This window comes from Rattus rattus, chromosome 12 (assembly GCF_011064425.1).
Source record: "Rattus rattus isolate New Zealand chromosome 12, Rrattus_CSIRO_v1, whole genome shotgun sequence".
Classification (NCBI taxonomy): Eukaryota; Metazoa; Chordata; class Mammalia; order Rodentia; family Muridae; genus Rattus; species Rattus rattus.
The window spans coordinates 75,660,699-75,684,924 of NC_046165.1; the positions used below are offsets into that span (position 1 = coordinate 75,660,699).

The window sequence follows — 24,226 nt, forward strand, 5'->3', positions numbered from 1 at the left end:
GGTGGACCTGACCTGGCCCGAGTGGGTAAGTCAGTCACCCACCCTCAAGACCGCTCTCCCACAGGATCTGAGTCTGGTTCCCAGCACCCTAGTTGGGCAGCTTACAACCACCTGTAACTCCAGCTCCAGCGGCCTGATGCCGCTGATGTGAGCAGGCATCTGCACCCATGTGCACACACAACACACACACACAGTTCAAAAGACTATGGAACACTGGCTTACTGTTCACAAGGTCCTAAGATTTGACACTTAGTATCATAAAAAAAAGCCAAAGCAACCAGGTATCTCTCAGCACGAGACTTTATTAAATGGATGTCTTACAAGAAGTATAAGGAGAGAGAAATGCAAAGTTTCCCGCTCATAACACACACAGGGCGGTTCCAGTGCCGGCCCACCCCTTCTGGCTTAGATCATGGCGTGGGAAGCGCTGGTGAGGGTTATGTCACCAATGATCCCCAGTTGGCTGATTTCCCTGAGGTTCTTCATCCGATGGTTGTACTGCAACAGATGAACATCATTGACCGCAACCTTGAAGTGGTCGGCTTCAACCAGGACCTGTATCTAGAACCGAACATGGAAGCCGTCAGAAGCATGTAATAGCCAGTGCAGTTTGGGCATTCCACCCTGTGTGTATCCCAGGACACACTGTCTGCCCTGTGTCATTCTCCTCTGTCAATTTCTATGTGTAGCATGAGTTCCAGAAGTTCCGTTTTTGTTTTACTTGTGGGATGGAAATGATCCAGAGCAGTAAACTGAACAGGAAACTGATGCTAGGTTGTCAGATTTAAAACACAGTAAAAGGATAGGGAAGTTATCGAAGGACAGATAATGGCCACCATGAAAACCGTTTGCATACATAAATGTTTAGTTTTAGCCAGGCAGTGATGGTGCAGGCCCTTAATCCCAGCACCTTAATCCTCTGCCCAGGCAGAGGCAGGCAGATCTCTGAGTACCAGGACAGCTAGGGCAACACACAGAAACCCTGTTTCCGGGCTCCAGAGATGGTTCAGTGGTTAAGAACACTGACTTCCACAGGTCCTGATTCAAATCCCAACATGGTGGCTCACAACCACCTGTAATGGGATCCGATGCCCTCTTCTGGTGTGTCTGAAGACAGCTACAGTGTACTCATACATAATAAATAAATCTTTAAAAAAAAATACCCAAAAGTTTAGTTTTAATGGGGCCTATAATACCTATAAGTTAAAAACAGCAACATGGGGGTTGGGGATTTAGCTCAGTGGTAGAGCGCTTGCCTAGCAATCGCAAGGCCCTGGGTTCGGTCCCCAGCTCCGAGAAAAAAAAAAAAAAAGAAAAACAGCAACATGGAAAGGAATCCCTTAATGACAAATATTAATTTATAGGACAGGTTGATTTTTAGTCAGTTTTGGGAAGGTCAGGAAATACTTTCCCCCATAGTTAGTGAACATTCCTCTTTAAATCCTGTAAATGGAGTTTTGTGATATAGAAAAGCAGTGTGCGGGCTAGAGAGATGGCTCAGTGGTTAAGAGCACTGGCTGCTCTTCCAGAGGTCCTGAGTTCAAATCCCAGCAACCACATGGTGGCTCACAACCATCTGTCGATGCCCTCTTCTGGTGTGTCTGAAGGCAGCTACAGTGTACTTCTATAGAATAAATAGATCTTAAAAAGAAAAAGGAAAGCAGTGTGCTATTAGAAGACTGGAGAGGTGCCAGTGGCAGTGAGGAGGCTCCTGCTCGTGGCTGCATCCCTAGCCTGTTGAGGCTGGGTGCTGGGTGATCAGGAGGATTGGCCGGGTGCCTAGGGCAGGTTTTCCAGTGACTCCTTCGATAAGAGAACGTTGTGTGCATACAGCGGCAGCTGCAGCAGGAACTTACTTTGAATGGTTTGCCGCTCTCAAAGGGGAAAGCTGACTGTCTTTCTTCCCTTCCCCAGTTATTGTCCTGCTTCGTGTTGCACACGATGACTCTTCTGTTGTTCTCATTGAAGCGGGGGTTAAAGTGGAAGGCGATGTCGTTCCCTCTCTTGAAATTCAGAGTGATACTGTTTTAAACCAGAAATCAAAGATAATTAGTTAAGTGTGTATCAAGACAAGAACATCTAGCTTTCTAAAATGCAAACCCTTTCATAATATGTTGGAACTGTTTTTCTGTTCTGGAGACAAATACGCCACAGTATCAGATCCAACTGAAAAGAACTGGCACATCCTCTCGTTACTGCGATTGCCTTGTCTGTTTATTGAGACAGGATCTCACAGTGTAGCCCAGGCTGGACTCCAGCTTGCGAGCCTCACCTACTTTAGCCTCCTGGGGACTGTGATTCCAAGTGTGTGGCACCAGCTGGCTTGTTTTGTTCCTGACTGTAGTGCTCTCTTTTCACAGACATTCTCTTGTGTACTTGGGCAAAGGTTTCTAGATAGCCTCATAGCTTCAGACCCATCCCGAGAGCACTTTGTACCTTGCTATAAGTAATAATAATGGTTCTCTTCCTGCCCTGTTAGATTTCTCTTAATACTTGGCAAGCCAGCTCCCAAGTATCCAACTTTGTCACGGTTAACGGGAAAGCTCAGAAGAGCAGGGTACACGGATGTGGCTGATGTTTCCTTCCCGGTTGCTAGGTTGTAAAGTCAGGACGTGCCACACTCTGAGGTGGGACTGGTGAAAGTGCTACTTGAACTTTCTGACCCTTTTTGTTCTTGTGTGTTAAGGCAAACACGAGTCTGCTGTTAAGGGACTGGCCCTACTGGATTTCTTAAGGTGAGCTCCCAACAGTAATACTAGAGGCTGATGTGCGTGATCTAGAACTAACAGCCATTCTTTGGGTATTCTGAATAACTTAGCAGTCAGGGAAAGCGACCGTAGTGTTCGGGTCTAGTCCTCCTGTGAACAGAGATTGTCATCTCTATCACACAAGCACATTTTTTCCCCATAAATTTATTAGTGTGTTTGTGGATTCACACAGTTAATTTTTCTGTTTACTATTTGACCCAGAATCAGTTTTGAGCTGTCAGTACACAGGCTACACCGCCAGTGTTACTGGAACAAGGTTATCTAGTACAATAGCCCTCAATTGTTAACATTAACTCTATGGTTCTGCATTAGGTGGGGACAGATTAAGTAAATGTATATTTTGAAAATAACATATACATATATAACACATATACATATAAGAGAGTATTATATGTATAAGTGAAGTTTTACGATGTGATGGGCACTGAACTTAGAGCATCTCTCCAGGCCACCTGGGAAGACGAGTGGCTTGGGACAGTGCTTTCCCCGCAGAATGAGAGGAGCTTGGCTGGAGGAGTATGTCAGTCTATCTAAGCTGTGTCCGTCTGGTGACAGAACGCTGCTCCCATTCCTCTACCACATACAAACTGACACAGAGAAGTTCATAGCTTCTTTGTTTGTTTGTTGTTGAGATTGAATCATGTTTTATATATATATAGCTCAGGCTGTCCTTGAACTTAGAACCTTCCTGTTCCCATCTCCTGTAAGGATGTTGCGTGTGCACCTGCATAGCCAAGCCCATACTTAATTCTTGAACAAACCTGTACATCTGCTGAAATGTCTACCTTTTCCCCATAAGACAGACTCCCTGATGGTGACAGGAGTGTTTGGGGCACCACTAAGCACAGGGACAGGTGAAACAGGTTGCTGGGGACATTCAGCTTCTTCATATTATATGTAATTATGACTGGAGGTAATCATTCAGTCCAGATATCTCTGGGTGACTTTTTTTTTGTTGTTGTTGTTCTTTTTTTCGGAGCTGGAGACCGAACCCCAGGGCCTTGTGCTTCCTAGGCAAGCGCTCTAACCACTGAGCTAAATCCCCAACCCCTCTGGGTGACTATTAATTGGCATGGAATTACCTCCTCACAACCTACCTGGTCTACCCTCGGCTAAACCTGTTCCAGTGGCAAAGGCTGATTTGATGAAATCTTTAACAGGTATGTGGTGGTTTGAATATGTATGGTCCCCATGGACTCATGTGTTTGAATGGGCCATGGAGGGTGACACTAATAGGAGGTGTGACCTTGTTAGAGGAAGTGTGTCACTGTGGGAGACAGGCTTCGAGATCTCCTATGCTCAAGCTACATTCAGTGACACAGCCTACGGATCCTGAAGGAGAACTCTGGGCTCCTCCAACACTGTGTCTGCCTGCACTTAGCCATGTTTTCCATCACGATAATGGACTAAACCTCTGAAACTGTAAGGCAGCCCCAGTTAGATGTTTTCTCTAATAAGAGTTGCCATGGTAATCTTCTCAAGCCCTTTGAAGAAATGACACCTACCCAAAAGGCTGGGCTTCTTAACTTGCTATTCAGTAAACATAAGACCCAAGCCTCAGTTTTATTTGCCTAAAAGGGGAGTCAGTGGTGTCTTAGGGTTTCTGTTGCTGTAAAGAGACACCATGACTAAGGCAGGTCTTATAAAGGACACCATTTAATTGGGGTTGGCATACAGGCTTATAGGTTCAGTCTATTATCATTATGGGGAGAAACATGGCAGCATCCAGGCAGGCATGGCGCTGGAGGACCTGAGAGGTTCACCTCCTGGTCTAAAGGCCGCTAGGAGGAAGCTGTCTCAAAGTCTTCTTCCACAGTGACACACTTCCTCCAACAAGGCCACAGCTCCTAATAGTGCCACTCTCTGGGCCAAGCGTATACAAACCACCATAACTGGCCGCCGCCCTGCACTCACTCATAAAGATCAAAGCATAGGACGCACACCAAAAGGATGTTACCGTTTACTCTGAACAACCTGACAGAAAAATCACATAGAATCAAGTACTGACTCTGAGGCAGTCGATGTGATAGCCCAGCTTGGATTCTAACGTGTAGTTTCCAAAATCTTAAGACAGTCTTTATTTCGAAACGATTCAAACGGTCTGATCGATGGGGTCACCCTTGTACCTGTTTGCGTTGGGCTTCACTGTGCCCATGATTGTGATCAGCATGCGAGGCATGACTCCTCCGGGCAAGGGCATATCGTAGGGCACTGTCTGGGATAGACAAGAATCCCAGGGTCAGCAAAGCGTTGTGTTTTCTTGGGGAATGTAAGAGTACGTTGCAAACATTGTTACAATGCATGTGACTAACACAGAACGCTGTGTAGCTTCTGAGGCCACCCTGTCCAGGGCCTAAAGAGATGGGACGTAGTGTTCCCCGTGAGCACGAAAGTTAATTGAGAAATTAACAAATTAGGGAGCAAGTGTTCCTAAACTGTCCCTGGGGCCGTTTCCACCCATAATTCATCTGCATGGAATCATTTTTGTAACGTTTTAAGCGAGACTGTTGACCGATAATCTTTGTGCATAGGTCCCTGGGTCCCCTTGTCACATGACATACAGCACTGTAATTCTGCCCCCTGAGGAAAGGTTTGTGTCACCTGGGACCTCTGTGCTCCCAGGTCACCAGCAGAATGCTTTAAACATGAGTCTATACTGAACGAGCTCTTCTACAGTTCATTCCACAAGCGTTAGGCAAAGTGCTTAGGGGCTGGTGGACTTCCCTGGAGCTCCATCCCCGCCTCTGGTCTCTCCGTTACAACATTTCCTCCTAGGTTCTGCTGTCTCCCAAACGTCCGTCTCTAGCCCTGGTCTGCACTAGGCCTTGCATATTCGTCCCGCAGTTGCTCCCCCTGGGTGAGTGGACTGGGTGACTGGAAAGCCTGCTTGCATGGGTACGAGGTGGAGGAGTCACCCCTACCCCATCATTTCCCTCCTTGTATCCCTGGTTTGAGCTAAAGTTTTACAGCCTTGAAAAGCTCTCAGTGTTTACTGGAGTTATAGGTGTAAGCCACCCAATGCCTTATCATAACAAGTTACAGAATCAACTCAATATGAACACATTCCTTTTCCTACTTGACTGATTACACCCCTGCCATTGACCCTTAAGACATGGCTAAGCAGCAGGCTTAAATCCCCTCTAATGTCCTCCCCACTGGTACAGCAAGCCCATGAAACAACTTCCTCCTTACCAGTGGTCCAGTGGGGGCACCATAGGGGCCAGTAGCAGGATAGGCCCCAGGAGCACTGGGGTAGGCTCCAGGTCCCCCAGGTTGCCCTGGGAAGGCTCCGGGGGCAGTTGGGCCAGGATAAGCTCCAGGGGCAGTTGGGCCAGGATAAGCACTAGGGCCAGTTGGGCCCGGGTAGGCACTAGGAGGAGCCTGTCCAGGATAGCCCCCTGGAGCAGCCTGTCCTGGGTAGGCCCCAGGATAGGAGGCCCCTGGGTAGCCTCCTGCCCCAGGCTGGTTCCCCCATGCACCAGGCCATCCTTGAGGGTTTGGGTTTCCAGAGCCAGCTAAGGCATCATTAAGCTGTAAAGAAAGACAAACAATTAGAGGATGGGACTCCTTCACCACGGGACTCCAGGCATTTGTGATCTAAGAAGCTGAGAGAACAGGAGAAGATTCACATTCTTCCCTCGCCTATTCTGCTGTTTTGTGTTGTATTTTATTCTGGTTTCTCATCTTCACGTCGGGGTGGGTTAAGCTCTTCTGGTTTACGCCAGGAACTGGCTGGTTATAAACACACGCTACGCTTTCTAGTCAACACGAGAGACAGCCGCAGGTGTTGGCTCCTTCTCGCTGCTTCCAGGAGGGACCTCTCCGCTGTGCAGGCCACACCTCTCCCTGTAATCTGCTGCTGGGAAAGCAAGCCTGCTGCTAACAGGCCTGAATGCACAAGAGAGCCAGAGGGAGTTTCACAGTTGGAGGGTCAAAGGGAAAGCTCGGCTAAGAGAGCAGATGTGAACTACTTACCGAGAAGCCGTCTGCCATTTTCCTAAGAGAGAAAAGCCAAAGTGGGTTATTAGTACTTGAGCCTAAAACATTTTACAAAATCTCACGAGATTAAACATAAATAGTTCATGGGCAATTCTGGTCAGTCTACAATCATTTCACCTAGAGCAATGGTGCTGGACCATAAAAACATCTTGCGGACAGGCGGGATACAGTCTAGCTAAATTCCAAACCCACTCAGGTTCTGAAGTCAGACCTTGACGCCAGGAGCTTGTGCTCTGAGAGTAAAAGACCTTGAGGGCTAAGGGGTAGGTTGAGAATTTCCTGCCTCTCCTCTCGGTGAAAGACGGTAAATTCTCTCGGCTCCCTGCTTCCCTGAGTTTTTCTACCCTTGCAAGGATTCATGGGAAGTACAGCCCTCCCTCCTCTCTTCCCAGCCACAGCCCTTCTGGGACATTGGAGGAAATCCATCTGTCGGTTCCTACCGACGGTTCCTACCGAGATCTCTAAGACAGCTGACATGGCTGCTGCCTGGTTAGTTACCCTCGCTTGGCGCACTCTGATGCCTGCTCTGAGCCATTGCTTTCCACACCATCCCAGGAACCCCCAGGCCAGCGAGAGGCATGAGACGCATGCACACCAGAGTGTGGTCGGTGCTGAACCTGAGAACTCACTTGTGAGCTGGGAAGGGCGTTGGTGGTGGACAGGCGGCACTTGGGAGTGTTTGGTTGGATTTCGAAGTGTTATAGTATTAAGGTCTTTCTATGTAGTTCATCCTGACTTTGAATTTAGGATCCCCCTGCCTCAACACCTCAAGTGTTGGCTGTGGTACCTTTGGGTTTTTGCTGTTGTTTGTTTGTTTGTTTGTTCCAACAACAAATAAAACAGCCAAGCAAAGGCCAGTCAGGCGGCCTGAGGCAGCTGCCTTCAAGATACTGCCAAACAGGTTTGCCTTACACGGAGCGGTCACGGGGCTGGTTTGCAGATGTACCCTGTTTCCTCCTGCTCTCGCTCCTGTGCCACACCTATCGAACCACAGGACGCCTGAAACCTGCCTCCCTTTTCAGCAGATCCCTCAGAATGCAGCAGAGAGCAGCTGTGGTTTGGAAACGTTCCTTTCTTAAGGCGCTGGCGATTGAATTAACAGCAATTGGCATATTTGGCAAAGACTAGCACTAAGGCACGAAACAATGCAAGCAGCCACAGGGAGGGCAGCTTTGGACGGGGATGAGATCGATCAGAGCTCAGAACGACTGCAGTCATCTTGCTGCCATGAGAATTACCTGGACCTAATACATAATCAGACTCTCTTCTGACTTCATTTTGCCCATCTGTGATAGTTTTACTCAGTTATCCCGAGAAATAACATGATTAGGTGAGCACCGTGTCCATCATGCCTGTGAGCTCAGCATTCTGTAGCCTGAGAGTTTGAGGTCAGCCTGGACCACATACCAAGCTCCAGGGTCTGATTCCGGCCTTGATCACTAACAGCAATCCCCCTTCCTCAGCCTCCCAATGACTGGCATCAAAGGCAGGACCCGCAGTTCCTGGCTTCAGATTTTTTCTTAAGAAAATAAAGCCTAGGCTGGGCATAGAGGCACACAGCACCCAGAAGGCAGAGGCAGGCAGATTTCTGTGAGTTTGAGGCCAGTCTGGCTTACAGAGCAAGTTCCGGACCAGCCAACGCTACGTCCTGAGATCCTGTTAGGAAGTGGTTTCGAAGCTCAAAGTGGGCAGAGAACTTAGCACTTCTGATTAACCTTTCCCACCCCTTCAGCAATATCTCTGGCTTCAAGCCGTTAGATGCCGGTGGCACACTGCCCTGTAACTTGTGACAACCCAAAATGTTTACAAAGGTGGGAAAAATCTCTACGGCCAAAAATCACCTCTGGTTGAAGACTCCCAATGCAGGCTGTCAGTGTCTATCCCTAGATAAACTTACATACAAGGGGCCATAAAAACCAACAAGGAGTTTTAAAGTAGCCAAGGTTACGAGGGAGGATGGTCACCACCTGCCACCTCAAGTCTAGGGGTGCTGAGGTAAGAGGAGCAGAAATGTGGAGCCTGTCTAAGCTGCACAGACAGACAAACAAGAACAATCTACTGCTGGGCATGATGCCACACACCTCTATCTTAGGCTGAGGCAGGAGGATTGACTTTACCATTAACCTAGGCCACAGAGCAAGACTGTCTCTAAAAACTAACCAACGAGCACTTCCCCATTAAGAAACCCTTTTCCAGGGGTTGGGGATTTAGCTCAGTGGGAGAGCACTTGCCAAGCAAGCGCAAGGCCCTGGGTTCGGGCCCCAGCTCCAAAAAAAAGAAAAAAAAAAAAAAAAAAAAAAAAAAAAAGAAACCCTTTCCCCTCTTAAGTACCCTTCAGTTTTGTTTGTTTGTTTGTTTGAGCTGAGGACCGATGCGCTTCAGTTTTAAGAGACTTGAAGATTTACAAGTTAAACTCTTAGGTCTGTAGCCCAAATCACTGTTAAATAATGTGTCACTCAAAAGAGCCTACGTGGGAAAACAAACAAACAAACAATCAAACTTTCCCATTCTCCTCAAAAGGCGCTCTATTAACAGAACACCAGTCAAATTCTGTTTAAAGAGTGATACATCTAGAAACGCCAAGAGACACTCTGTGCAAAGCCTCTGATCAAGGCTGGCTTGCTCCATCTTCCAATCTGACCAAACGAAATCCCAAAGGCAGCAGATTTCACTGTGACTCACGTGGGCCTTTGGGTGATGTCAGGCTAACGACGCCCCACCCTCCCTGCACAGTGATTTTCAGTTCCCAGAGAACTTTCACTGAGCTGTTCTTTTGTTAGCAATCTGGTAACGCTGGCTGGAGAAAATATTCCTACTGTGAAGTGAGGAATCCGAGAGCTCATTCAGTGGCCCAAAGCATTGGCATCCTGGGGACAAGAGCCCAAGTTTCCTGACCCTAACTCAAGTCTGACCTATATTTGTTTAAAACTGTACATTTTTGATATTTTAAAATAGAATCCTTGGAACTTTTTAGTTACATCCCTGAAAATTTAGCTGGTTGGTTCACCCAGAACATGACTGAAATAGTAAACAGATTTAAAATAAAAAGGAGTTCTAGGCAGACACTGACTCGTGAGTCATTCACTCAGTGAGTCAACACACGGGCTGCTGGGTACAGAATGCTTCTGCACACAGCCACATTGTTAAGAAAAACCATGTTTTAACCAATACACTGCGTTTTTCCAAAAAAAAAAAAAAAGTATTCATTGTTTTTAGTTAGAATTTTCTTTACAGTATTTACTTCTCAAATATAGACTTTTTTTAAAATTGAAGTGTGTCTGTGTGTGTGTGTCTGTCTCTCTGTGTGTGTCTGAGGGGTGTGTGTGTGTGTGTGTCTGTCTCTCTGTGTGTGTCTGTCTCTCTGTGTGTGTCTGAGGGGTGTGTGTGTATGTGTGTCTGTCTCTCTGTGTGTGTCTGTCTCTCTGTGTGTGTCTGTCTCTCTGTGTGTGTCTGAGGGGTGTGTGTGTGTGTCTGTCTGTCTCTCTGTTTGTCTGTCTCTCTGTGTGTGCCTGAGGAGTGTGTATGTGTGTGTGTGCGTGTGTGTGTGTGGTGTTGTGAATGTGTATGCAGTGTCTGTTGTAGTGAAGACTTAGATTTTGGCTACTGAGGGTGCTGGGCAAACAGGCACCGGAATCGTCAATAAGCCTGACCTAGGACACGAGTTCACTGGCAAGAAGTAAGAGGCTTGTTTGTTTATTTCAAGGCAGGTCTGTCTTACTCTTTGGCCCCGGCTGGCTTGGAATTCTACATGTAGTCTACACTGGCCTCGAACTTGAGGTCCTTTGAGTTCTGCTTCCTGGATGTTGGGATTATAGGCACTCACTCCCACACCCACCTGAGGAAATGTTCTTTGGAAAGCATCTGTGCAGACCCAGGAGGCAGAGGCAGGTGGGTATCATAAGTCCAGGCCTGCCTGATGTATGAAGTTCCAGCCAGTGCTACTTGTGAGACCCCCATCTTGAAAAATGATAAACCAACACTTTTGCCCCAGTGAACTCTCATGGATTGAGAACCCTCGAGCAGACCCATTCTCCATGAAAATTATCAGTTTTTTTCCAGTCAGTCCTCAAGCAATTCTCTACCCCTTCTGCTTTGTGTACAATTTAGTGAGCCGTCCATTAAACACTTCTAAGTGTAGGCCTGAAAGACCCCATCAGAGTCCTCTCCAGAATATGGAATGAGATTTCAAACCAAACTCCTAAACACTGTGAATTTAGGAAGCTAGTCTCCATCAAAGAGAAGTGTGACTATCTTAGGAAAAGAGTCTAGGGTAAAGATGGCCTACATCTATAATCCCAGCACTCAGGAAACCATGGTAGAAAGAGTGCCATAGGTTCAAGGCCAACCTGAGCTCTGGACTGAGTATGAAGCCAAGGTAAGACCCTATCTTGAGAAAACAAGCAAAACAAAGCAAAAAGTATCAGTGACCAAGGAGACAATTGCTAGGTGTGGTTGTACTGGCCTGGAAAATCACAAGTTCTAAACCAGCCTAGACCACGTAGGAAGACCTTGTCTGAACAAAAAATTCTTTCAGTCTCAAGGTCTTGACCTGCACCACCCCCACACCAAAAGCTATTGTTGCAGAAAAGCAAGCTTTTTGTTATTAAACGTCAATATTTAGGGAAACAGTAAGGGGTGGTAGTTTAACAAAGATGGTCCCTGCACTTAGGAGACTGAGATAGGATTGAAAATTGAAAGCCAGCCTGGGCTACGTAGTGAATTCCAGACCTGCCTAGGCTGCAGTGGCATCCAGCCTCCCTGTGATGGTTTGTAAATGCTCAGCCGGGGAGTGGCACTATTAGAAGGTATGACCCTGTTGGAGTAGGTGTGGCACTGTGGGTGTGGGCTTTATGACCCTCCTAGCTGCCATGCTCCCGCCTTGATGATAATGGACTGCGACCCAATTGAATGCTGTTCTTCTAAGAGTTGCCTTGGTCATGGTGTCTGTTCACAGCAGTAAAACCCTAACTAATACACTCTCCCTTCCCCTCCAACCCCCCCCCAAAGTAAATAAATAAAAATAAGGAAGTATAAACTTGAAGCAAACAACTTGGAATGTTAGAAATTGGTGAGTTTTTGTACAGTGTGATTCCTGTTGTTTTTCTCAGAATTAGCCGGGTCACTAAGTCCAATTGTTATCATCCAGAAACCCTACTCTCCAGGGATTGCTTTACAAATATTCCACTTTCTAAAAATAGGGGTCACTTGCTTCCTACTAGGGTTAGCCTAAAGCACAGCCTCAATTCCCCCATTTCCCGCATTCCTGTTGGAGTAACAGATAATTCGGGATAAATGCAACTTTCGAAAGCCTCTAGCTTCTGCATTCTGAGACAAACACCACCACACCCAAGACTTCCTCCACCCAGACCTAGAGTTTATTGCACAAATATGCACCGGTCAGGGATAAGTCACTTGGCTTTCAACGAATTTTAGAGGTTACTGTAGTTCTTCATCCCGGCACATGCGCACTAGAGCCTGGACAGTGCGTGTGGTCAGTATCTAGGGAGTGGCTGTAGCTCCTACCTCCGCTGAACCTGACTCACCGAAGGAGCCTGCTGGCCTGAAAGCCCGGCAATGTCTGCTGAGTCCCCAGACTCCCACCCGCAATGTGCCAGGGGTGGCACCTGATTCTTATGGCCAAGCAAGGGGCAACTGCTTGGAGCCAGCTACAAGGTGGATCTCCGTAGGTTGTGGTTCACTCGAGCTCAGGGCTTCGAAGGCGTGCCCAAGGCCCGCTGGCATCCTGCCGTGCCAAAGAGAGTTAGTGTGTTAGGTCGTGACTAACTCTCTCCGAGAGTTACCCGCAGGAGAACCAGGGCGGTGGACCGGCGCCTGGGACCCTGAGGTCACCTCCGGGGCTGCAGAGCCTGGGTCCTCCATCTCCCGCGAGCCCAGCCCTTTCTCGGTGCACTGTGCAGCACCGGTCCCCTCGCCCCGCGCCGCTCACCTGGTTAGTGCTCCTCCTGCCGCTCCGCTAGCTGTTAGAGCAGGGCGGTGGCTCGGCGGCTTCTAGTACACTTTTGCCCGGGCCCGCCCTCCTGGGGCGGGGCAGCATCCCTCGCCCTGCAGGCGCCTGGCTGGACCGCACCCCGCGGACCCCGGAGCTTCCCAGTGGTGGACAGGGACACACCCGCCAGCCTATGTCCCTCACCTGTGCCGGACAGTGGACCCTGGCTGTCCACACCCAAACTCTCACACTCACCCGATTCCCTCGTCTGAAACTGCCCCTCATGGTCTCATCTTGCCCCTATTTCCTTCACCGGAAGCCTTCCCTAGAAATGTGCAGTGACTTTGAGTGGGAGGGGAAGGAGGAGCCGGTGTCCCTGACACATCTGAGATGTAAGAGGAGCCCCCCTCCACCCCCTAAGATGTTTTCTCAAAGATTGGAGGAGAGTACAGCACGACAAAGTTAAATCAAGGGAACAGGGTGTAGCTCGGTCTGTATGAAAAGTTTTTACAAGAAACAGCCGCTTTTGCAACAAGGCTGATAACCAGTTCGGAAGCATTTATATAGATAAAAACTGAGTGACGTGGTTAAGAATATTCAAGATAATGTTCCCCCGGTTTCAGATAGCATCAGCTAACATCCACCAAATGGGTATGCACCCCATCCTGTGCCTAGGGCTTTAATCCGTTTATGGATTTGGCATTATTTTAATCCTATTAGGTCCAAAGCAGTCCCCGAAAAATGTCAGTGCTGGTCCTAAACAGAAGGACTCTGGCCGATCAAACAGAAGCTTAGAAGTGTTTTCTGTTGACCTCTCCCTTAGTCTGCCCCCCAAATGTCAACTACCTTGGGAAAGGGTATCTACTTCCCTGTCAATCCCAACAGCCTGTAACAGCTCAAACCGCTCCCCACCTCCATTCTTCTGACTTCTCCCCACCCGGGGGGTGGGGGGCTGTTTGTTGCCTTGGTGCTTTGAGCCCCTTTTTTTCCACCCCCAGAGTCAGTTCGGTTCAGTTTGTTTTCGCTGTGCCCTTGCTCACAAACCCCATTTTAGACATGAGAAGATACGGGTACGAGAGTTAAGAATGATCCGCTAAGGCGGCCTGCTGCAAAACCTCACAGCCTTAGTTTGATCCCTGTAACTCACTCACGAGGAAAGGAGAGGACCAACTCTGAAATGTTGTTGTCGTTTAACCCACATACATACACATGCTCACATGCATATGTGCAGAAAGAAATGCACTTTAAAATATTAAAACGGGTAAATACAATTTTAGAAATAAATGAATATGTTTTATTTTTATGTAGGTTCATGCCTTTAACCCTCCTGGGATCTGCATGCTGTTGGGATGCAGAAACATGCAGATCCCTTCGAGTCTAAGGCCAGCCTGATCTGTATCCCTGAGCTAGAGGCCACCAGGGATACACGGTATCCCTGTTTCAAAAACAAAAGTTAAAAACCCCAAGCAATCACTGGCTTATGTAAACCATGGAGCAGGCCAAGTGTCACCTGGCTCCCTGGATTTCCTGTAAGCACTAAGGTAATCAATTATTAGTGTGTTAATTGATAGTCTCAGCCAGTTTCCCACAACCAGAGGGAGTTTGCACGCAAACTCTCACTCAGCTGTGGGGCTGAGGCCTGCTCTGGTCTCTAGGATAGATTTACAAGCTCTACAGAGCCTGTTGCTGGGAATGCATTCATTGCTGCCCCCCCACACACACACGGAAGTCACTGTGTAGCTGGAGAAGAATTTGGACGCCATGAACTCTCCTCTACACAGGTAGCCTGGCAACCAATTAGTTTGAATGAGTCATGTGTGGATGATTAGCGTGTGGGTACGGAACAGGATGGGCCGAGAGGAATGCCTTTCGTCTCTTAGGAAAACACTTAAAGTCTTAGGACTGTGAATCATGAGACGCTCTCTGAAGGTTAGCTAGAAGTGGACAGCCAAAAAGGTTGCTATAGAGATAGATAAGAGATGAGTCATACACACTCTTGCCCTGTGGGTAATCGTTGGTCATTTTTAAGGATCGATTAAAGCTGTGTCTTCGTTACTTAGAAGGCTTACTTCTTATGCCGAGCTGAATCATGAGGTCAGACTTACGTCTTCACCGTCCATCAAAAAGAACACTTTTACGCCAATTTTATGCCAAGTAAAGCTAGCAAAAGGGTCTTGCTATATATCAAGGAGTGTCTGGAGTTTACGATCTGTATAGGAGCAGTAAATGACTCTTTAGAACCCAGCCCAAAGTCTATATAAACTCTTTGAAAAAAAAAAAAGTACAAGACAATCTCATAAAAATATCACGGAATGACTTCTAGGTATGGATGGCTGTGCTGTTTGAAGTGAGGGGCAAGCATGACCTGGAGTCTCAGCCACCTGGTTTCTCCTGATACAGAGATGGTAGGAGTCTGACTTAGTAAATGAATGAGCAGACAGTCGAGCCAAAGCCCCCCAGAGCAGCTCCATACAGAGCGAGCAGGTGTGTGTGTGTGAGTGTGTGTGTGTGTGTGTGTGTGTGTGTGTGTGAGAGAGAGAGAGAGAGAGAGAGAGAGAGAGAGAGAGAGAGAAGAACAGTAGTCAGTCTTTAAACAGGGAAATTAAAATTGAAGAAGAAGGCTGGAAATAGAATAGGAAAATAATGGACACAGACCATCCAGTTGGAGGCTGGTTAAAGATGGAGTATCAAGTAAAGGTGTCTCTCCCACCGAGCCTGATTGCCTGAGGTCAAGCCCCTGGGGCCAGGCAGCAGGAGAAGAAAACTGACTCAAGCACGCTGTCCTCTAACCTCCATTCATGGGCCGTACCAGGCACAGGTCCTCCCAAACACCAATAACTAAACGAAATAAAAATTGAAGCGTGAAGAATTATGAAATACAGCCAGAAGGAGAATCTTCCCAGAAACTAGCTACTCTGTGCCAAATAAGGAAAAATGCCCCACAAAACTCGAAGCCCTAGGGAAATATAAACAGACCCACATTGACGGTAACTCTCATAGAGAGCAGATGGTTAGAACAATCAGGAAAGAGAAAAGGGGGGGTTGGGGATTTAGCTCAGTGGTAGAGCGCTTGCCTAGGAAGCGCAAGGCCCTGGGTTCGGTCCCCAGCTCCGGAAAAAAAAAAAGAAAAAAAAAAAAAAAAAGGAAAGAGAAAAGGAAAAGATCTTCCCAGTTGTCGTATCTGGTCCACAGAGAATTTCCTGGTTCTGCCTGTGTCCACGTCCTATCAGCACGTCCAGGTGACAACTGAGAAGCAGAGCTGACCTGGGGACATTTGGTGCACATAATACTCATAGCTGGCTCCTGAGTTGGGACAGAGAGTGAGCCTTTGTGTCATGGGGAAACAATTCGTGCCTTGGAGACAGAACACTTTTCAGTGTTCTGGAGCCAAGGTACGATTGTCATCTGCTGCTAACATCCCAGCTGTCTGAAGCTGGCCCTTCATTTCCGGTGCGCTTAGCAGGTACCCAATGCGTGCCTCCGCCATTTTTACAAACCTGCTCTTTGCAACTCAGTCAACAGGCAAGCTTGTTGAAGCCTCGCCAACACATAAAGTGGGGTCAGTGGTAACATACCAGCTGCTGGTTAACACAGTCTCCCTGCCCAGGCTGCAGCCCAGGTCTCCTCAAGAATATACCGGCAGCTCCAACCAGCTAACGTAGAGAGAGGCCAAGAGAATGAGGGATTTCGAGGTATCCTCCGAATGCCCCTTTCCCTACCTGCCTTGGCTCTAGTCAGCTCTGTCCTTTTCCTGCCACAAGCCTAACCCGAGCTGGCCTTTAGTACCAGCCGCACAAAACCCACACACCTACAACAGCACCTCCTGAGAGCGCAGGAGCTCGGCTTGGACATAAGCTCGACACACCTGCGGCCTATGGCTGCCCCTGACAGAGCCCACTTCCAGGGTTAAGCATTTGACACATGTCAGCTGCCCCCGTGAGTAGACAGAAAGTAAGGCAAGGGGAAGGAAGGAAAGCTATGGCTGCTGCGGTGGAGTACTCTAGACTGGGTGCTTCAATGACAGATACTTTTTTGCACATATGTAGGCCATAAGTCTAAGAACAGTTATTTCCTCCTCTTCCTCCTGCTCCTCCCCCTCCTCCCCTTCGTCCCTGCTCCTCCCCCTCTTCCTCTCCTCTCCCTCCTCTCTGCTCCTCCCCACCTCCATTTTGAGACAGGTCTCTATGTACCCCTGGCTGGCCTAGAACTTCCTATGTAGACCAGACTGGCCATAAACTCGTAGAGATCCATCTGCCTCTCAAGTGCTGGGATCAAAGGTATGTGCCTGTAGAGGGCCGCAATAACATTCGCCACCACTAGATGGCGCTGGCTTCCACTGCGCCCCACGTGGAAGGCCAGGTCAGTCAAGATGGCGCTGGCCTTTACCGCGCAAGCCGGCTCCCTATGGGGAGATTAACTGTGTGCGCATGTGCAAGAGTGCCTTCATGCCAGGTCTTTGCCCATTTCCGGGCGTGCCTGATGAGGTCATGAGTAAGCAACCAATCAGGTGTGGGTGCACACGGGGATAAATAGGGTACCTGGCGGCGCAAGCGGGTTCCACCATGAGAGAGGAATAGACAGAATAAAGTCACCATAGTAAGAATTTCTATGTCTCGCGTGCTTTTGCCGGCGGAAAAGTCGCGTGGGACATTTGGTGCCAAAACCCGAACAAAAAACATCGCCGGTGCCACGGGAAGCCTCCATTTCGTGGAACAAATTCAGAAGCTATGAGGGGGTAAGACTCTGAGAGACCATGGCTAGCCTTGATCCGCTCCAACTCAGTCTCCTGCCGGACGCGGCAGGTGCCGCCAGTGGTTGCTCTGGCAACCTCGGCTTTTTCTATTGACCTTGAGTTTCTAGCTACCGCCAAAAGGCGCTAGAGGTTACATGGGAACTGCCTAGGTAAAAAAAAGCGGAGAGTGTTGGGGGAAGGAAAAAGATGGTCAGAAACAGGGGGTAGTGAAAAGTTGCAACAAGAAAAGGAAGCTGATCGATCTCAAATAGCAGTCCCTCCAATTGAGGTGAGAAGTTGGGAAAAGAATGTCCCGGGAGAGAATAAAAGAGGAGGTAAAAGGAACACAGTATTTTGGGAGAAAAACTTTGTCTTGGTGCTTATAAAAGGTATAATTAAGCTCCCGCGCCGGCTCTCGGGACGCCGCGGCGTCCGTGCGCTGACGCGACAGCTTTACAGAGTCATGCTGATCAAATTTGATCGAGGCAGACCGCCTGAAAATTTATTCAGGAGAATCAAACAAAAGGACATCTCAGTGCCCGTGCACAGCCTGGTGGAGTTTATGTAATTGGGTTGTGAGTAAAAATATTCAGGGCTGTGTTTCACTTCCATACCATTGGCAAATGTCGGTTGTGCCGCTCAGATAATATATCTCAGTATCTTACAGGAATTGGGTTTCAACACGTGGGTGGCCTAGACCAGGAATTGAGACAATCTATCGCCCATATCAACTCCACCCGAGTGGATAGTCACCGTGAACACCATCTGGTTTTTTCCCTCTTTGTCTATTGTTTGTCTCTGGTGCACCAGGATGTCCCCGTGTCTGTCAGTTTATGTCTGTGATTTTTGTTTCTCGTTGTTTAAATGTTTTACGTTTCGTGTTCAAAAGAAAAAATGGTAAAAACCTTATCTGCCAGTCGTACACACCTTGACTTGGTTTTAATTCGGTTCAAAAGGGAACAAATGAATAGAAAAAGGTTTCAATCAGGTCTTTAAAGCCCTGTGCCTAGAGCCAGGTGTCTAGATTAGCTGGAGGAACTGCTTAGAAGCTGACTAAGCGTCTACACGGGCTGATCTTAAAGGTGCTAACAGCTTCTCAGCTCTTTTGGTACAAGAGTTGATAGCTGTTTCTCTTAGAAAAATCCCTGACTGGTTAATTGACTCAACAGGTGACAAGGTGCATCTCTTAAAATCATAGCTAAAAAGGTAAAAATGGTGTTTGGTATATATATTAAGATATGTGTAGCCACTTCAATTTTGTTTCTCATTGGTTTTAAATGTATAAATATGCTCTGCTTGCCTTGGTTGTGGACTATTGGCTTTCAAGTTATTGGATATGGTTAAAAAGGTATAATATTGGCAACAGAAAGTTAGCTTAAAACTGTAATTTAGATGAAGTAATTCTAGATACATGTGACATTGGGCCACCCTAGTGAGACAGGTCTAAATTGAGGTAATGTTTTTATGGAATTCTTATGCTAGAAACCAGGCTTCTAAAAGAATTTAGGACATTGTCTCGAAAGGTATTGGAGACCACGCCATTGTGCGTTCTAATGTAGAATTGATAGTCAAACTTTACAACATAATAGATAGACTTGTGGTGCCTTGGAGACTAGATTGTTGGGGGTTGAGTTTTGCTTTCCATAGGTGTGGCTTGCCCTGAAGTTATCTATATTCTAATGCTAATTTCCACTGCCCGGAGAACAGCTGCCTAGTCCCGTACTAAGAGCTCAGGTGACCTTGTGGTGGTGGTCTGCTGTTACAAGGAGAATTTAAGATTGTGATTAAGGATTGCCAGTGTTACATTGACTAACTCAAATTTATTTATAATTGAGGAAAAATCAAACAGGTAGAGATTGTATTGGATAGAGATTGTTACAAGATTTATAAAGGATTGATGAGGTTTTAGAACTTATGAGAACATTACAGCTTGTTTGCTTACTCCAACTGCCATTTCAAGATAGATTTAGAGGATTGTTTTTATGCAGTTTTATCCTGGCGATTGTGAGTTTTTATTTTGTGAGCTTGCTTATAATTTTAGAGAGCCCATAGAGTGATATCATTAAAAGTGGCTAATAGCCTTATATTATATAATTTTGTTGCTTCTTCAATGTAAGAAGTTAGAACATTAAATCTTTCAGTATATATGGAAATTTTTACTACAAACATTTGCTCTCAGAATGAGCTTTAATATTCGGGGAGTAGCTGTTACACTACTCCAAAAAAGAATATTTGAAGCTAATGTCAAGCTTCTAAAGATATGTTAATTGGCTAAGTACCTCACCTTACCAGAGGACTTAGGTCTTTGTTATGAACATTGGAGATAAAACTTCAGCTGTGTTAATACAGAATTGTAGGCTAGAGTCATGGAAGTATTTTAAAAAGAAACCTGGTGAAACATACCTTAGTCCAAACAGCAATTTAATTGGTTATTACAAAATACTGATATTTGGCCTATTACATATACAAATTTCAGGCAAAATTGATAATTTTACTCCTTGCATGCTTTTGTATTTACTGTAAATTTGTGCATGCAACCCATAGAAAATGCGCTTCCACTGTTTTTTATATGTTAAAAAATCAAGCTTTCACTTCATATACTGATAGTCATTGTGTGGTTTGTGGTTTACAATTGATTTCAATCACTTAATGCTTTATTGGAGACAGGTTTTCTACTTGAAACCAGTGAGTGATTTCAGTGTGAATTGTCTGACAACTCACTGTCCTTTCAGTGCTCTGGCTCAGAGAACTAAACAATACCATAGACCCAGCTCTTTGAAAATGGTAATGGAGTTGATAACACACCCTCACGAAAAGAGGAAGACTCCATTTGCTTACTTTCAACGCCCAGCCTCACCCTGCCAACTCAGATTTCTAAATAAGGCTAAATCTGGACCTTGTTTACAGGATTTGACATTTCTAATTAATGCTTATGTTTAGGTAAATAAAGTTTGTGAGGTGCTGGAGAGATGGCTTAGTGGTTAAGAGCACTAAATACTGTTCCTTTATAGGACATTTAAGAACTCAAACTGGATTGCCTAGACTCCTTAACTAGGGAGGACAGATACCAGACAGATTAGGCCTTACATAAGAAAAAATAATAAAAAAATCTCATTCTTTATATATCCAAAACAATAATGCTGGAAACAATAATTTGGTATACAAGTCAAATTATAAATACAAGTGCTCAGTGTCCTCAATTTAATCCTCGAGGACTTATCTTAATAAACAATATTTTAACAATTTTAATAAATAAAAGGGGGAGTTACCCCTGAATGCTAATAATACTCCTTTTATTTCAATTTTAAAATTTGGATGCCAAAGTTTATGGCACCCTACAACTAGGCATACCCCTGCCTAGGTGAAATAGAGAGATCCACATATTGACATGATCCTGTCCAGATATTTTATATGGGGAAGAGGGAATGTCTGTGTTTTTTCTACAGGATGCTACAAGAGTGTGCCAGCTGCCTGGGTGGTTGCTGAGACTTGCTGATCCTGGTTACATGAAGATTCAGCTCTCGTGGTTCGGGTCCCTAGAGTCATTCCTCTGCCCTGAAAGGAAGGCGGAAGATCCCCCCTTCACCTTTTGTCATCACAGAAATCTTGCCGTTGCTGCAGTCAGTGTTACCGCTGCGTGTGTTCCCGTCCCACTGTGGCCTACGCTCAGACTCTGTACACTGCTGCTTACTGATTCCAGCTGTTACCCCTGTCCCTTCATTTCCCTGGTGACTCTTGCTGCCTTACCTGGTAACTGGTGTTGCCATTTTACAGACTGTAGCTTCACAGAAAGCCACCTGTGTAAAGCTACAATGACTGGAGAACTCTGTCCTGGTCATACAGATCTCAGAAATTGGTTCCATTGTCTGCTGGTTGTTCCAGAGAAAAATGACTGATCCTGAACTGTCCTGGAAAAAGACCTTGACACTTTCGCTGCTATTGAAGCAGACATTACTGCTACAGACATTGTGTCTGCAGTGTCTGAGTATCCTCCCTATTGTTAGACAAGTACAATGGGTGAACTTTCTAGAGTAGTTACTAACAATTGGAAATTCTAAATTTCATTATAGGAGTGGCTTGACCATGGCCCTTGGTGGCAACAGCTGAGGAGGACCAAATGAGGTGCCCACTACTTATCGAGAGTGGCTCTGTTTGATGCAGCCCTATGCTGTGGATCAGTATTCATACCATGGTTGGTTTACAAACTCAGATCTCAACAGTAATGTGACAAGGCCGTTATTCACTCAAGCACTTGTGGCCATTGTACAAAGGGCCTCCACTGAATTTTGGTTATCTTGCTCAGGATTTACTCTGTATCTGAGTTCCCTGCTCCTGCACCCCAAGGACCTGTGGGTCCATTTGCACTGGGAGGAGAGGGTCTCTCTCTGTATTCTGAGCTCTCTGCTCTTGCACCCCATGGATCTGTGGGTCCATTTGCACTGGGATTGAGAGAGACTCAGCGATTTCCTTTGATCAGCCCCTGCACATCGCCGAGGTTTCCTCATTGCACGCGATGGGGTGATCATGACTGCTATAAAATTATATATATTAAAAGAGTGAGATGTAGAGGGCATAATAACATTCGCCACCACTAGATGGCGCTGGCTTCCACTCGCCCCCACGTGGAAGGCCAGGTCAGTCAAGATGGCGCTGGCCTTTACATGTTAAGCCGGCTCCCTATGGGGAGATTAACTGTGTGCGCATGTGCAAGAGTGCCTTCATGCCAGGTCTTTGCCCATTTTCGGAGCATACCTGATGAGGTCATGAGTAAGCAACCAATCAGGTGTGGGTGCACACACGGGGGATAAATAGGGTGCGCCTGGCGGCGCAAGCGGGGCTTCCACCATGAGAGAGGAATAGACAGGAATAAAGTCACTCATAGTAAGAATTTCTATGTCTCGCGTGCTTCTTGCCGGCGGAAAGTCGCGCGTGGGACATGTGCCACCATGACTGGCTCCTCCTCCTCCTCCTCTTCCTCTTCCTCCTCTTTTTCCTCCTCCTCTTCCTCCTCCTCCTCCTCCCCTTTCTTTCTTTTTATGGAATATCCTTTCTTATTCTTTGACAGTTTCAGACATGTGAGAGTGAGTTTCTTCTTTGACCTCTCTCCTTGAGGAAATGACTGAGTTCTGTCTGATGCTCATATGATCTTTCCTCTATACATCTCCATGACCCAGTCCTCTCTTCATGGAAGGCCACCAGTCATGCTACCGGATCAAGGCTCACCCTAGTGATCTCACATGTACTTCTCGGCCCCTTAAAGGCCTCCCACTTCCAAATACAGTCACATTGAAAGGTACCGAGAGTTAGGTCTTCAATATGAATGAAGGGACACAGTTCAGTCTATCAAATAGGACCAAGGAAGGACTAGAGGAGGCAGTTGTCCTGTTAGCTAAAGCAGTCGATGGCACTTTAGCGGATAATAGCTGAGCCGAGGCCTACGTACTGAGGAGGGCACCTGGACAGACTGGAGGAAACGGGCAGCAAGGACACTGAGTTGAGCAGGGAGACAGGACAGACGACACACATCGGGTGGCTTCTCATCTCTCTCTGAATGACCTTCCTGCCACGTTTGAAGGGGTGGCCCTGGCCCTGTCGGAGCTTCTTTACCCCCTAGAGTTGGTAGAGTCAGAGGCAAACTGCCTTCACAGGCTAAGTGTTTGGGTTTTCCCACTGGAGTGGGAGTCTGGGCCCTGAGTAACACCAGGCGGGTGGTAGGAGGCTGTCCCTGTACAGTGTTAGCCTCTAGGTATGAAGGGTGGAGAGACATGGTCTGAGGTAAAGAGGCTTGATGGAGCATAGGGGACAGCAGGAAGGAAGCAACGGTGACCAAAGGAAGTATAACGACTCAAACATATGACCGAAACCTCATGAAACCCAGGCCTTTGGGGCAGTCAGAACTGGAACTGAGAGTCTCACATGTGGAAAGAGAGAACCGTCACCAACAGGTCATTCTCTGGCCTCCACAAGCAGGTAGTGGCACATGGGCCCAGGCTCACATCTTCCACATGTTCAGTCACATACACAATAATAAATACATTTTAAGGTAATTGAGTAAATAAGTAAAGGGCTTAAAACCCCAATTCCTTTGTACCATAACTTAAATTTTTTATTTAAAAATTAAAACACAGACAAGGAAGCTTGACAACACTTGGGAGGCGGGGGCAGGAACATTGTGAGTTTAATCTAAGCCTGAGCTATCTAGCAAGAGCCTCCTGAAGAAAACTAAGAAGAAAAAAAAATAAAGAGGAAGGTGAGGAGGTAGAAAGGAAGGTGAGAGGAGGGAGGAGAAGGCTTTGACGGAGGAAGGGATGATACTCAGGTGGGGTTCTGAAATATTTAGATACCCAATCTCATGTCTGCATTTAGACTGTGCACCCCACTCTTGACCACGCTTGACCTACCCGGACCCTTCTTAAGCATAGTTTTTTTCTAAAGCTTAGACTGACTAAAGCCGGTTTCTCTCACAGGCTACAAAGGGCAGAGCACAGGCTCCCCTAGCCTGCTGGCTGGTGCAGGGCTTGAGTGTGGTGGATCAGGCATGAGCCAGAAAGCACTGGTTTCCATGCGTGTTACCATGGCTACGTAACTCCAGGATTTCCCCCCACGAAGCCCAAACCAACCACCCAACTTCCCTGAGGAACATCTTTTTCTGGATCTGCTGTTGGGGTATACCTTCCAGGTAGTTTCCAAGCTCGGGCATGGGACAGACCCTCCTCTGTCTTTCCTGACCCGTTCTTATCAGTTTTCTCTGTTACGTTGTTGCAGACTCCAGGACTCTCG

General features: G+C 46.9%; 1 protein-coding gene across 1 annotated transcript; it reads right to left on the minus strand.

The window, feature by feature from the left end:
• Nucleotides 1–282: 282 nt before the first annotated feature.
• On the minus strand, nt 283–13,027 carry Lgals3 (galectin 3). The gene is made up of 6 exons (XM_032917675.1): nt 12,715–13,027; nt 6,744–6,765; nt 5,961–6,299; nt 4,895–4,983; nt 1,857–2,022; nt 283–561 (listed from the first exon to the last, which is right to left on the minus strand). The coding sequence occupies exons 2-6, from the start codon at nt 6,759–6,761 to the stop codon at nt 406–408; spliced, it is 768 nt and encodes a 255-aa protein (XP_032773566.1). The 5' UTR covers nt 6,762–6,765; nt 12,715–13,027; the 3' UTR covers nt 283–405.
• Nucleotides 13,028–24,226: the final 11,199 nt, after the last annotated feature.

Excerpts from the sequence above, each read along its gene's own strand:
- Lgals3 (XM_032917675.1), bottom strand. Across the intron at positions 2,023-4,894 it reads GTGAAGCCCAACGCAAACAG|TATCACTCTGAATTTCAAGA; the intron begins GTACAAGGGTGA and ends GGTTTAAAACAG. Across the intron at positions 562-1,856 it reads AGAGCGGCAAACCATTCAAA|ATACAGGTCCTGGTTGAAGC; the intron begins GTAAGTTCCTGC and ends GTTCGGTTCTAG.